The 14,706-nt window shown below is 66.7% G+C and overlaps 3 protein-coding genes across 3 annotated transcripts; all 3 read right to left on the bottom strand.

The window, feature by feature from the left end:
• Positions 1-1,836: 1,836 nt before the first annotated feature.
• Positions 1,837-5,164, bottom strand: LOC308052506 (HLA class II histocompatibility antigen, DM beta chain-like). Its single transcript, XM_080364587.1, has 6 exons — positions 5,103-5,164; positions 3,471-3,752; positions 2,326-2,610; positions 2,126-2,245; positions 2,002-2,037; positions 1,837-1,922 (listed from the first exon to the last, which is right to left on the bottom strand). The coding sequence occupies exons 1-6, from the start codon at positions 5,143-5,145 to the stop codon at positions 1,912-1,914; spliced, it is 777 nt and encodes a 258-aa protein (XP_080220713.1). The 5' UTR covers positions 5,146-5,164; the 3' UTR covers positions 1,837-1,911.
• Positions 5,165-5,826: 662 nt separating this feature from the next.
• On the bottom strand, positions 5,827-10,438 carry LOC308052502 (HLA class II histocompatibility antigen, DM beta chain-like; the record flags this gene model as incomplete). The annotated part of the gene is made up of 5 exons (XM_080364581.1): positions 5,827-5,936; positions 7,728-7,847; positions 7,930-8,177; positions 9,613-9,895; positions 10,390-10,438. The coding sequence occupies 5 exons, from the start codon at positions 10,436-10,438 to the stop codon at positions 5,827-5,829; spliced, it is 810 nt and encodes a 269-aa protein (XP_080220707.1).
• Positions 10,439-11,074: 636 nt separating this feature from the next.
• On the bottom strand, positions 11,075-14,599 carry LOC308052501 (class II histocompatibility antigen, M alpha chain). The gene is given in 6 exon segments (XM_080364580.1): positions 11,075-11,120; positions 11,800-11,935; positions 12,034-12,314; positions 12,989-13,138; positions 13,141-13,257; positions 14,489-14,599. Coding segments are annotated over 6 exon segments (756 nt in total). The 5' UTR covers positions 14,556-14,599; the 3' UTR covers positions 11,075-11,115.
• Between the last annotated feature and the right edge of the window lie 107 nt (positions 14,600-14,706).

The raw sequence follows: 14,706 nt of genomic DNA, 5'->3' as shown, positions 1-14,706 counted from the left end.
CCCTTGTTTCTTGTGTCCCCTGTGCCCAGTGTCCCCTGTGCCCAGTGTCCCCTGTGCCCAGTGTCCCTTGTTCTGATGTCCCTTGTTTCTTGTGTCCCTTGTGCCCAATGTCCCCTGTGCCCAGTGTCCCCTGTGCCCAGTGTCCCTTGTGCCCAGTGTCCCTTGTTCTGGTGTCCCTTGTTTCTTGTGTCCCTGTGCCCAGTGTCCCTTGTTCTGGTGTCCCTTGTTTCTTGTGTCCCTGTGCCCAGTGTCCCCTGTGCCCAGTGTCACTTGTTCTTGTGTCCCTTGTGCACAGTGTCCCCTGTGCTCAGTGTCCCTTGTTTCTTGTGTCCCTTGTACCATGTGTCCCCTGCACCCTGTGACCACTGCACCCAATGTCCCCTGTGCCCAGTGTCCCTTGTTCCCAGTGTCCCTTGTTTCTTGTGTCCCTTGTGCCCAGTGTCCCTTGTTCTGGTGTCCCATGTTTCTTGTGTCCCTGTGCCCAGTGTCCCCTGTGCCCAGTGTCACTTGTTCTTGTGTCCCTTGTGCACAGTGTCCCCTGTGCCCAGTGTCCCTTGTTTCTTGTGTCCCTTGTACCATGTGTCCCCTGCACCCTGTGACCCCTGCACCCAATGTCCCCTGTGCCCAGTGTCCCTTGTTCTGGTGTCCCTTGTTTCTTGTGTCCCCTGTGCCCAGTGTCCCCTGTGCCCAGTGTCACTTGTTCCTGATGTCCCTTGTTTCTTGTGTCCCCTGTGCCCAGTGTCCCTTGTTCCCAGTGTCACTTGTTCTGATGTCCCTTGTTTCTTGTGTCCCTGTGCCCAGTGTCCCCTGTGCCCAGTGTCCCCTGTGCCCAGTGTCCCTTGTTCCTGATGTCCCTTGTTTCTTGTGTCCCCTGTGCCCAGTGTCCCCTGTGCCCAGTGTCCCTTGTTCTGATGTCCCTTGTTTCTTGTGTCCCTTGTGCCCAATGTCCCCTGTGCCCAGTGTCCCCTGTGCCCAGTGTCCCTTGTGCCCAGTGTCCCTTGTTCTGGTGTCCCTTGTTTCTTGTGTCCCTGTGCCCAGTGTCCCTTGTTCTGGTGTCCCTTGTTTCTTGTGTCCCTGTGCCCAGTGTCCCCTGTGCCCAGTGTCACTTGTTCTTGTGTCCCTTGTGCACAGTGTCCCCTGTGCTCAGTGTCCCTTGTTTCTTGTGTCCCTTGTACCATGTGTCCCCTGCACCCTGTGACCACTGCACCCAATGTCCCCTGTGCCCAGTGTCCCTTGTTCCCAGTGTCCCTTGTTTCTTGTGTCCCTTGTGCCCAGTGTCCCTTGTTCTGGTGTCCCATGTTTCTTGTGTCCCTGTGCCCAGTGTCCCCTGTGCCCAGTGTCACTTGTTCTTGTGTCCCTTGTGCACAGTGTCCCCTGTGCCCAGTGTCCCTTGTTTCTTGTGTCCCTTGTACCATGTGTCCCCTGCACCCTGTGACCCCTGCACCCAATGTCCCCTGTGCCCAGTGTCCCTTGTTCTGGTGTCCCTTGTTTCTTGTGTCCCCTGTGCCCAGTGTCCCCTGCGCCCAGTGTCCCTTGTTCTGGTGTCCATTGTTTCTTGTGTCCCTTGTACCCAGTGACCCCTGCACCCAATGTCCCCTGGGCCCAGTGTCCCTTGTTCCCAGTGCCACTTGTTCTGGTGTCCCATGTTTCTTGTGTCCCCTATACCCAGTGTCCCCTGCACCCAGTGTCCCTTATTCCCGGTGTCCCTTGTTTCTTGTTCCCCGTGCACATTGTCCCTCGCGCCCGGTGTCACCCCCCGAGTGTCCCCAGCCCGTCCCCCTCGGCGCGATGCCCCACACCGAACCCCCTTGTCACCACAGAGCGTCTTTATTGTGGGCAGCGCGGTGCCACCTCCAGGGTGACGGTGACACGGCGCTGCCGTCGCGGCCAGGGGGTCACCGTGCGGGGTCCTCAGGTGCTGCCTGGGGGGACAGTGGGGATGCAGGAGGGGACACAGCCCGTGGATGGGGACGGGACGGGACGGGCGGGACGCGCCGTTACCTGCGGGGTAGTTGTCTCCGGGGAGGGGAGCGTAACCTGCGAGCGGGAGCAGAGCGGTGAGGGGGGTCCGTGTCACCCGGGCCGCTGTCCCCGTCCCCCCGGTCCCCGTGCCCCCCAGGCTCACCCAGCGCCGCCGGCCTGGCGCGGTAGCGGCACACGCCGGCGCCCAACAAGCCGAGCCCCAGCGCCATCACCACGGTGGCCGCGGCCACTTTCAGCGTCAAGCCCGGGGACAAGCCGGGACCTGCGGGGACGCGGCGCGGTGAGCGGTGCGTGGCGAGGACCCAGGCGTCCGGGCGGGCGCCCTCCCCCGCCGCCGCTCACCCCAGTCCTCCAGGAGGGGCTGCTCCAGGCTGGCGTGCTGCACCGCGCACGTGAAGGTGTCCCCGGCCACCGGGGCCGCCAGCAGCGGCACCTGCGTCTGGTAGGTCCAGTCGCCGTTGGGGACGGCGGAGATGGGGGGGGGGGCGGCGGGGCCCACGGGGTCCCCGTTGCGCAGCCAGGTGACGGTGACCTCGCGCGGGTAGAAGCCCCAGACGTGGCAGGTGAGCAGCACGGGCGCCCGCGCGTTGCCCGTCCTGGAGGGGACGACGCGGGCTCGGGGCGGCGCTGCAGCGGGGCGGGGAGAGCGCCGGTGAGACCCCCCCGCGCCGGGCAGCGTGCAATGCAGCGAGCGTGTGCAACGGCCCCGTGCAACGTGCGATGCGACAAGCGCGTGCAACGGCCCCATGCAAGGTGCAGTGCAACAAGCACGTGCAATGTCCCCATGCAACGTGTGACAAGCGTGTGCAACAGCCCCATGCAATGTCCCCATGCAATGCAATGTCCCCATGCAATGCAATGTCTCCACACAACCTCCCCGTGCAACGGCTCCATGCAATGTCCCCATGCAATGTCCCCATGCAATATAATGTCTCTATGCAATGTCCCCATGCAACGTCCCCATGCAATGTCCCCATGCAACATAATGTCCCTATGCAATGTCCGCATGCAACATGCCCATGCAATATAATGTCCCTATGCAATGTCCCCATGCAACATGCCCACGCAATGCAACGTCCCCATGCAATGCAACGTCCCCATGCAATGCAATGTCCCCATGCAACATCCCCATGCGTTGCAACGTCCCCATGCGAAGCCCCCGTGCAACGTCCCCATGCAACACCCCCATGCAATGCAACGTCCTCATGCAATGCAATGTCCCCATGCAACATCTCCATGCAACACCCCCATGCAATGCAATGTCCCTATGCAACATCCCCATGCAACGTCCCCGTGCGAAGCCCCCATGCAACATCCCCATGCAACATCCCCATGCAACACCCCCATGCAATGCAATGTCCCCATGCAACACCCCCATGCAACGCAACACCCCCATGCAACGCAACACCCCCATGCAACGCAATGTCCCCATGCAACGTCCCCATGCACCGCCCCCATGCGAAGCCCCCGTGCAGCACGGCGCTCACTCTGCCGCAGCGCCGCGGCGCCCCAGGCCCGGGGGGGCAGCTCCTGGCACAGGCGGCGCCGCTGCTGGGCGCGCTGCAGCCAGGCCGTGCCGTTGTTGAGCCCGGCGGCCACGCGCGCGGCGTGGCGCTGCAGCAGCCCCCAGTCGCAGGGCACGAAGAGCCGCTCGCCGGGGTCGTAGCACACCAGCGGGTTCTTGTTGAAGAGGAAGGTGAGGCCGAAGGCCAGCGCCGAGCCGTTGGGCGCCAGCGCGCACGAGCTGGACACGTGCACCACGAAGGCGCCTGCGGGGACGCGGCGCGGGGGGCGGCGCCCGTGGGGACTCTGAGCGCGTCTGTCCGGCCACGGCCCCCCGAACTGCCCCTGGGGTCCCATGCAGCAAAGACCCCCCCGAACTGCCCCTGGGGTTCCATGCAGCAAAGACCCCCCCGAACTGCCCCTGGGGTCCCATGCAGCAAAGACCCCCCCAAACTGTCCCTGGGGTCCCATGCAGCAAAGACCCCCCCGAACTGCCCCTGGGGTCCCATGCAGTAAAGACCTCCCCGAACTGCCCCTGGGGTCCCATGCAGCAAAGACCCCCCCGAACTGCCCCTGGGGTCCCATGCAGCAAAGACCCCCCCAAACTGTCCCTGGGGTCCCATGCAGCAAAGACCCCCCCGAACTGCCCCTGGGGTCCCATAGGGCTGAGCCCCCCCCAAACTGTCCCTGGGGTCCCACAGGGCAGAGCCCCCCAAACCGTCCCCAGGGTCCAATGGGCTGAGTCCCCCCAAACTGTCCCTGGGGTCTCATAGGGCTGAGCCCCAAAGATTGTCCCCAGAGTCCCATAGGGCTGAGCCCCCTCAAACCACCCCTGGGGTCCCATAGGGCTGAGCCCCCCCAAACTGTCCCTGGGGTCCCACAGGGCAGAGCCCCCTGAACCGTCCCCAGGGTCCAATGGGCTGAGTCCCCCCAAACTGTCCCTGGGGTCCCATGCAGCAAAGACCCCCCCAAAATGTCCCTGGGGTCCCATGGAGCAGAGACCCCCCCAAAATGTCCCTGGGGTCCCGCAGGGCAGAACCCCCCCAGATTGTCCCCACAGTCCAGTGGAGCTGAGTCCCCCAAACTATCCCCGGGGTCACATGGGGCTGAGCCCCCCCAAACCACCCCTGGGGTCTCACGGGACGGACCCCCCCATCACCCCCAGGGTCCCCAATCCCCCCCCATCCCCTCCAGGGTCCCACAGGACAGACCCCCCTCCCCAACCCCCCCAGGGTCCCAAATCCCCCCCCACCCCCCAGAGTCCCCAATCCCCGCCCATCACCCCCAGGGTCCCACAGGACAGACTCCCCCCAACCCACCCTAAGGGTCCCAAATCCCCCCCCACTCCCCCAGAGTCCCCAATCCCCCCCGATCACCCCCAGGGTCACACAGGACAGACCCCTCCAACCCCCCCCAGGGTCCCCAATCCCCCCCGATCACCCCCAGGGTCCCACAGGACAGACCCCCCCAACCCCCCCCAGGGTCCCCAATCCCCGCCCATCCCCTCCAGGGTCCCACAGGACAGACCCCCCCAACCCACCCTCAGGGTCCCCAATCCCCCTCCATCCCCCCCCCACCCCCCCCACCCCCCCAGCGTCCGCACCCCCCAGCCCCACCTGCCCCCCGGGCGCCCAGCGCCAGCCCCAGCAGCACCAACATGCCGCTTCGGGGGTGTCCGGCCGCTCTGCCCCCCCAGCCCGGCACCCAGAGCCCGGGGGGGCCCGGGACAGCCAATGGCGGGCGGCGCCGCGCCGGCGTCACCGGTTGCCGGGGCAGGAACCCCGCGCGGCCGCCCCGGCGGGGACATTGCGCGCGTCACCCGCCGTGGCCCCCACCCGCTGTCCCCACGCGGGGGGTCACCACATAGACCCCCCAACTCACCCCCAGGGTCCCAAATACCCCCCCCACTCCCCCAGGGTCCCACAGGACAGACCCCCCCAACCCACCCCCAGGGTCCCCAATCCCTCCCCATCACCCCCAGGGTCCCCAGTGCCCCCCAGGGTCCCCATTCCCCCCCCATCACCCCCAGGGTCCCCAGTCCTGTGGGTGTGACCCACACCCCCCAAAGAGGCCTGGGGACCCAGGCGTCCGGGCTGGGGCCCCCCGGGGGTCCGTGTGTCCCCCAGCACAACTTCCGCGTGCTGGCTAACCCCTCCCCCCTCCCAGTAGCCTCTGGGCCTCCAAACTGGGGGCACTGGGAGCCCCCCCGTCCACCGGGGTCACCACGGACGAGGCCGCCCCGGGGGGGTCACAGAGGGTTTTATTGGGGGGCTGAGGGGCCCCCCCGGGGTGGTCCGGGGGTCCTGGTGCCCCGAGCCCCACGGGGGGGTCAGAGTTTGGTCACTGTCTGGTCACACACGGCCGGGGGGGCACCGGGGTGGGGACCGGGACCGGGACCAGGACCGGGTCCAAATCCAGGACCAGGACAGGGACCAGGACAGGGACCAGGACTAGGACCAAATCCAAGACCAGGACCAGAACTGAGACCGGATCCAGGACCGGGATTGGGAGCAAATCCAGGAGCAGGATGGGGACCGGATCCAGGAGCCGGAGCGGATCCAGGAGCTGGACCAGGAGCTGGACCAGGACCTTTCAGACATCAGAAGACAAACCAGCGCCCCCCCTAATCCCACTGGGCACCGTGTCCCCTGCGTGTCCCCCACCCACCACACACGTGTCCCCATGTGTCCCCAGCCACCACACACGTGTCCCCGTGTGTCCCCACCCACCACACGTGTCCCCGTGTGTCCCCCACCCGCCACACACATGTCCCCACGTGTCCCCGCGTGTCCCCCGTGTCCCTCACCCACCACACGTGTCCCCATGTGTCCCCAACCACCACACACGTGTCCTCCCGTGTCCCTCACCCACCACACGTGTCCCCACGTGTCCCCCACCCGCCACACACATGTCCCCACGTGTCCCCCCGTGTCCCTCACCCGCCACACACATGTCCCCACGTGTCCCCGTGTGTCCCTCACCCGCCACACACATGTCCCCACGTGTCCCCACGTGTCCCCGTGTGTCCCCCACCCGCCACACACATGTCCCCACGTGTCCCCGTGTGTCCCTCACCCGCCACACACATGTCCCCACGTGTCCCCACGTGTCCCCTACCCGCCACACACATGTCCCCACGTGTCCCCACGTGTCCCCCGTGTCCCTCACCCACCACACGTGTCCCCATGTGTCCCCCACCCGCCACACACATGTCCCCACGTGTCCCACGTGTCCCTCACCCACCACACGTGTCCTCATGTGTCCCCAACCACCACACACGTGTCCTCACGTGTCCCTCACCCACCACACGTGTCCCCATGTGTCCCCCCCCGCCACACACATGTCCCCACATGTCCCCACGTGTCCCTCGTGTCCCTCACCCGCCACACACATGTCCTCACGTGTCCCCACATGTCCCACGTGTCCGTCACCCACCACACACATGTCCCCACGTGTCCCCACGTGTCCCCCGTGTCCCTCACCCGCCACACACATGTCCCCACGTGTCCCCGCGTGTCCCCCACCTGCCACACACATGTCCCCACATGTCCCCGCGTGTCCCCCACCTGCCACACACATGTCCCCACATGTCCCCCCGTGTCCCTCACCCGCCACACACATGTCCCCACGTGTCCCCGCGTGTCCCCCACCTGCCACACACATGTCCCCACGTGTCCCCACGTGTCCCCCACCTGCCACACACATGTCCCCACATGTCCCCCCGTGTCCCTCACCCGCCACACACATGTCCCCACATGTCCCCCCGTGTCCCTCACCCGCCACACACATGTCCCCACGTGTCCCCCCGTGTCCCTCACCCGCCACACACATGTCCCCACATGTCCCCCCGTGTCCCTCACCCGCCACACACATGTCCCCACGTGTCCCCCCGTGTCCCTCACCCGCCACACACATGTCCCCACGTGTCCCCACGTGTCCCCCCGTGTCCCTCACCCGCCACACACATGTCCCCACGTGTCCTCACGTGTCCCCATGTGTCCCCCACCCGCCACACACATGTCCCCACGTGTCCCCACGTGTCCCCCGTGTCCCTCACCCGCCACACACATGTCCCCACGTGTCCCCCCGTGTCCCTCACCCGCCACACACATGTCCCCACGTGTCCCCGCGTGTCCCCCGTGTCCCTCACCCACCACACGTGTCCCCACGTGTCCCCCACCCGCCACACACATGTCCCCACGTGTCCCCACGTGTCCCCGCGCGTCCCCCGTGTCCCTCACCCGCCGCCGGCCCCTGGCGGCAATAGCAGAAGGTGCCAGCGGCGAAGACCAGCAGCCCCAATGTCATTGTCACCGCCGCCACCACCACGTTCCCCGTCAGCTCCGGGGACAAGCCGGGACCTGCAGGAACACGGCGACCGCGCTGAGCCGCCGGGGACCCAGGCGTCCGGGCGGCGGGGACCCGGGCGTGCCCCGCGCTCACCCCAGCGGCGCCGCAGGGGCCGGCGCAGGCTGCTGTGCCGCACGGCGCAGGTGAAGCGGCCCCCGGCGCGGGGGGGGACGCGCAGCGCCACCTGCGTCTGGAAGGTGCGGTCGCCGCGGGGCAGCACCGCGGCCGTGGCCCCCGTGGCCACCACGGCCCCGTCACGCAGCCACTCCACGGTCACGGCGCGGGGGGAGAAGCCCCAGGCGTGGCAGGTGAGGACGGTGCCGGCGGCGTCGCGGGCGGAGCTGGCGGTGATGCGGGCCTGGGGCGGCGCTGCGACACGGAGGGGACGGTCGGTGCGGGTGGGCACGACCCCGCCCCGCGGGGGGGCAACGGGTGGCAATGGCACCGGCAATGGCACCGGCAATGGCACCGGCAGTGTCCCCAAGCGATGGCACTGGCAATGGCACCAAGCAATAGCACCAAGCAATGGCACCAGGCAATGGCACCGGCAATGTCCCCAAGTGATGTCACCTGGCAATGTCACCAAGCAATGTCCCCGTGCAATGTCTCCATGCAATGGCACCAGGCAATGTCCCCAAGTGATGTCACCTGGCAATGTCACCAAGCAATGTCCCCGTGCAATGTCTCCAAGCAATGGCACCGGCAATGGCAGCAGGCAATGGCACCAGGTAATGCCAGCGTGCAATGTCCCCAGGCGGTGTCCCTGTGCATCTCCTGTGCACCATCCCCATGCAACGTCCCCGTGCAATGTCCCCTTTCAGTACCCCATGCAATGTCCCCATGCAATGTCCCCCCGACCCCGTGCAACGTCCCTGTGCAACATTGCCGTGCAACATTCCCGTGCAACATTGCCGTGCAACATTCCCATGCAACCTTCCTATGCAACATTCCCATGCAACATTCCCATGCACCATTCCCATGCCATGCCCCCATGCAACCTCCCCATGCAACATCCCCATGCAACATCCCCGTGCACCACTCTGTACAACATCCCCATGCAACATCCTGTACAACATCCCCGTGCAACACCCCCATGCAACATCCCCATGCAACACCCTGAACAACATCCCCATGCAACATCCCCGTGCAACACCCCGTGCAACACCCCCATGCAACATTCCCATGCAACACCCCTATGCAACATCCCCATACAACATCCCGTGCAATATCCCCGTGCAATGTCCCCATGTACCACCCCGTACAACATCCCCATGCAACATCCCCATGCAATGTCCCTGTGCAACACAACCATGCAACGTTGCCATGCAACATCCCCATGCACCACCCCATACACCATCGCCGTGCAATGTCCCCATGCAACATCCCCATGCAATGTCCCTGTGCAACACAACCATGCAACATCCCCATGCACCACCCCATACACCATCGCCGTGCAACATCCCCGTGCAACGTCCCTGTGCAACGTCCCCATGCACCACTCTGTACAACATCTCCATGCAACATCCCCATGCACCACCCCATACACCATCACCGTGCAACCTCCCCGTGCAAACGTCCCCATACAACATCCCCATACAACGTCCCGTACAACATCCCCATACAACATCCCCATGCAACGTCCCCGTACAACATCCCCGTGCAACGTCCCCATGCAACGTCCCCGTACAACATCCCCATGCACCACCCTGTGCAACATCCCCATGCACCGTCCCCGTGCAGCACCCCGCGCCCGTCCCCGCGCAGCACGGCGCTCACCTCTGCCGCAGCGCCGCGGCGCCCCAGAAGGCGTGTGCCAGGTCCTGGCAGGCGCGGCGGCGCTGCTGGGCGCGCTGCAGCCAGGTCGCGTTGCTGTTGAGCACCCAGGCGACGATGGCGGCGTTGTTCTGCAGCAGCCCCCAGTCGCAGGGCACGAAGAGCCGCGCGCCGGGGTCGTAGCACACCAGCGGGTTCTTGTTGAAGAGGAAGGTGAGGCCGAAGGCCAGCACCGAGCCGTTGGGCGCCAGCGCGCACGAGCTGGACACGTGCACCACGAAGGCGCCTGCGGGGACGCAGGGCGGCCGCTGTCCCCAGGGTGCCCACTGTCCCCAGGGTGGCCACTGTCCATAGGGGTGCCCGCTGTCCCCAGGGTGGCCGCAATCCCTGGGGTGCCCACTGTCCATAGGGGTGGGTGCTGTCCATAGGGGCGCCCACTGTCCCCAGCGTGCCCACTGTCCCTATGGGTGGCTGCAGTCCATAAGGGTGGCCACTGTCCATAGGGGTGCCCACTGTCCCCAGAGTGGCCACTGTCCATAGGGGTGCCCGCTGTCCCCAGGGTGGCCGCAATCCCTGGGGTGCCCACTGTCCATAGGGGTGGGTGCTGTCCATAGGGGCGCCCACTGTCCCCAGGGTGGCCATGGTCCCTGGGGTGCCCACTGTCCATAGGGGTGGGTGCTGTCCCTGGGGGTGCCCATGGTCCCCAGGGGCGGCCACTGTCCTGGGGTCCCCGCTGTCCCCAGGGCGCCCCCCCCCCGCAGCGCCCCCCCAGGGTCCTACCTGCCCCCCGGCAGCTCAGCGCCAGCACCAGCACCCACGGTGCCCGCATGCTGAGCGGGTCAGATCCGGCACCTGCGGGGCTTCATCCCTCCTCCTCCTCCTCCCATTCCCGCTCCCGCTCCTCCTCCCGGGCTCGGCCGGGCTGACCTGCCCGTGCGTCACCGCGGTGGCCACCACCCAGCGGACTGTGCCCGGGGCTGCGCCCGGCGCCGGAACCGCGGCCGGCACGGGGAAACTGAGGCACCGCCCGGGGGCGGCATTTGGGGGTGCGATCCAGCTGAACCCCAATATCAGACACCAACATGGACCCTGAGGCCGTGGGGAAACTGAGGCACAGCCCTGGGGCAGGATTTGGGGGGTGCAATCCAGCTGAACCCCAATATGAGACAGCAGAGAAGCCACCAGCATGGACCCTGAGGCCGTGGGGAAACTGAGGCACAGCCCGGGGGCACCTCATTTGGGTGTGTGATCCAGGTGAACCCCAATATCAGCTACCGCCATGGCCCCAGTGGCCATGGGGACAGCGAGCGGCGGCTCTGGCGCCGCGGGCCAGACGGATGGGGACGGACGGGGACACGGGGACAGACAGATGGGGACAGACAGACGGGGACTCCGGGCGCAGCCACAACGGGGTTTAATGCCAACGGGGGAGGGGAAGCCCCGTCCCCCTCCCCCCCCCAGCATCTCGGCTCCAGCGCCGAGCGGCTCCGTCCTGCTCCGCGGCGCTCAGCCTGGGGACACAGAGCGGGGGTGACGTCCCCACCCCACACACCCCATGGGGGACCCCGGCGTCCGGGCTGCACCCTGCTCACCGTACCCCTCACCGTACCCTGCTCACCGTACCCTGCTCACCACACCCCCTCACCATACCCCAGTCACTGTGTCCCGCTCACCATACCCCTCACCATACCCCTCTCACCATACCCCTCACCATACCCCCCTCACCATACCCCCCTCACCATACCCCCCACCATACCCCCCTCACCATACCCCTCACCATACCCCTCCCCGTACCCCTCTCCCCGTACCCCTCTCACATACCCCTCACCGTACCCCTCTCCCCGTACCCCTCTCACATACCCCTCACCATACCCCTCTCACCATACCCCCCTCACCATACCCCTCACCATACCCCTCTCACCATACCCCTCTCACCATACCCCTCTCACCATACCCCTCACCATACCCCTCACCATACCCCTCCCCGTACCCCTCTCCCCATACCCCTCTCACCATACCCCCTCACCATACCCCTCTCACCATACCCCCCTCACCATACCCCTCACCATACCCCTCACCATACCCCTCCCCGTACCCCTCTCCCCGTACCCCTCTCACATACCCCTCTCACCATACCCCTCTCACCATACCCCTCCCCGTACCCCTCTCCCCGTACCCCTCTCCCCGTACCCCGCTCTCCGCGCCGCGCCAGCACCATCATGGCAACCCCCAGCAGCCCCAGCAGCACGCCCAGCGCCATGGCCGCGCCGCACAGCGCCGTCTCCAGCTCCTCGGCGGGGCCGTTGTCCTGCGGCACTGCGGGGACACCGCGGTCACCGCCGGCCCCGGCGCCCCCACCGCGCCCCCACTGTCCCCCTCGCGCCTCCATTGTCCCCACCGCGGCCCCATTGTCCCCTCGCTCACCCAGTAGGCGACGACGGACGAGTTGTCCCCTTCGCGGGTGACCACGCAGCTGTAGACGTCGCCGGCGGCCGGCGTCACCGCGAGGTAGGAGAAGCGCACGAAGGCCAGGTCGGCCGTGGGGGTGTAGTGGGTGTGGGTGACGCCGCGGGTGACGGGGACGCCGCGCAGCCGCCAGCCCACGGTCACGGCGGGCGGGAAGATGTTCTCCACCAGGCACACCAGCGTGTTGGGCTGGCCCAGCACCGCCGGCGCCTGCGGGAACACCGTGGCCACCGGGACGCCTGCGGGGACACACGGACGATGGCACCGAGACCGCCTTGGGGTTCCATCTGCTCCACCGCGGCGCGGAGAACGTTGACATGGATCATGTCAACAGGACTATGGTGGCACCAGCCATGGATGGACCAGCGCTGTCCAGTAAGGACCCACCAACCACTGGTCTCCATGCAGATGTTGAGTCTATTGGCCCAACTCTTGGTTGCCACCATGAGCCCAGTTCCTCACCCATCAAGTCCATTTCCAACTCAGAAGGACACCATGGAGGACAGTGCCAAAGAGATGGTGGTGGCACCTGCCATTGATTAAGATATGGACCAGTTTTGGTCCCAGTAAGGACCCACCAACCACTGGTCTCCATCCAGACATTGAGTCATTGACCCCAACTCTTGGTTGCCACCATGAACCCAGCTCCTCATCCATCCAACCCATCACCTCCACCTTGGAGTGGAGAATGTTGAGACGGACCATGCCAACAGGACCATGGTGGCACCTGCCATGGATGGACCAGTTTTAGTCCCAGTAAGGAGCCACCAACCACTGGTCTCCATGCAGACGTTGAGTCTATTGGCCCAACTCTTGGTTGCCACCATGAGCCCAGCTCCTCACCCCCCAACCCGCCACCTCCCCGCGGAGCAGAGGACCCCGTGGGCGACCCCGTGAGCACCCCGTCACCCACCCCTGGCCTCGGGGATGAGGCCGGTGACCAGCTCGGTGAGCGCGCGGCGCAGGTGCTGGCAGAAGGTGGCGTCCTGCAGGAGCTGGGGGGGCGTCTCCAGGCCGGGGGGCCAGGGGGGCAGGTCGGGCAGCTGGGGCGTCCAGCGCGACATGGGAAGTCGAACCAGAAGAGCTGGTCGGCGTCGAAGGTCAGAGCCAGGCCCAGCGACGGCGCCTCGGGCTGGCAGAACAGCACCTCGGACACCGTGTGCGCCGCAGCCTCGGGGGGCGCTGGGGGACAGGGGGACACGGTGAGGGGGGGGACGGGGGGGGGGGGTGGGGACAGGGGGACACGGTGAGGGGGGGGGGACGGGGGGGGGTGGGGACAGGGGGACAGGGGAGGGAGGGGGACAGGGGAATGGGGGGGTGACAGGGGGACAGGGTTGTGGGGGGACACAGGGGGACAGGGTGGGAGATGGGGGGACAGGGTGAGGGGGGTGACAGGGGGACAGGGTGAGGGGGGACACGGTGAGGGGAGGGGGACAGGGTGAGGGGGGGTAACAGGGGGACATAGGGGACACAGTGAGGGGGGGACAGGGTGAGGGGGGAACAGGGGGACACGGGGAGGGGAGGGGGACAGGGTGAGGGGGGGACAGGGTGGGGGGGGACGGGGGGACAGGGTGAGGGGGGGACACAGGGGGACAGGGTGAGGGGGGGACAGAGGGACAAGGGGACAGGGTGAGGGGGGGACACAGGGGGAGAGGGTGGGGGGGGACAGGGGGACAGGGTGAGGGGAGGGGGACGGGGGGACCCCTTGCACTAGTGAACATCCCCCTCCTTGCACTCCCAGCCCGTGCACACCCCCTGCACCCCCAGCCTGTGCACGGCCCCTTGCACTAGTGCACATGCCCTCCTGTTCACACACTCCGTGCACTAGTGCACAGCCCTTGCACAAGTGCAGAGCCCCTTGCACTAGTGCACACCTCTCCCGCTCACACTCACACCCCGTGCACTAGTGCACAGCCCTTGCACAAGTGCACAGCCCCCCTTGCACCCTCAGCCTCTGCACACCCCCTTGCACTAGTGCACATGCCCTCCTGTTCACACACCCCGTGCACTAGTGCACAGCCCTTGCACAAGTGCACAGCCCCCCTTGCACCCCCAGCCTGTGCACACCCCCTTGCACTAGTGCACATGCCCTCCTGTTCACACACCCCGTGCACTAGTGCACAGCCCCTTGCACAAGTGCACAGCCCCCCTTGCACCCCCAGCCTGTGCACACCCCCTTGCACTAGTGCACATGCCCTTCTGTTCACACACTCCGTGCACTAGTGCACAGCCCCTTGCACAAGTGCACAGCCCCTTGCACTAGTGCACATCCCTCCCGCTCACACTCACACCCCGTGCACTAGTGCACAGCCCCTTGCACAAGCGCACTCCCCCTTGCCCCCCGCACTCCGCCGTGTCCCCCCGTGGGGTCGCCCCGTGGGGTCCCCCCGCCGTGTCCCCGTGTCCCCGGTACCGTCGGTGCTCGCGGCCGCCAGGGCCGCCCCGAGCAGCGCGGCCGCCAGCACCGCGCTCCCGCCCATCGCTCCGGGACCGGCTACCGGCTCCGGGACCGGCTACCGGCTCCGGGACCCGCCACCGGCTCCGGGACCCGCGCCCGGCACCGCGACCCCTCAGCCAATGGCCGCGCTCCGCCGCGGCTCGTCACGCGTTGCTGGGCAGAGGAGCCTCGAG

The sequence above is a fragment of the Nesoenas mayeri genome (genome assembly GCF_963082525.1).
Source record: "Nesoenas mayeri genome assembly, contig: SCAFFOLD_137, whole genome shotgun sequence".
In the NCBI taxonomy this organism is placed as follows: Eukaryota; Metazoa; Chordata; class Aves; order Columbiformes; family Columbidae; genus Nesoenas; species Nesoenas mayeri.
Note: the sequence above shows the minus strand (reverse complement) of the source record. Positions and strands in the feature narration are given on the sequence as shown.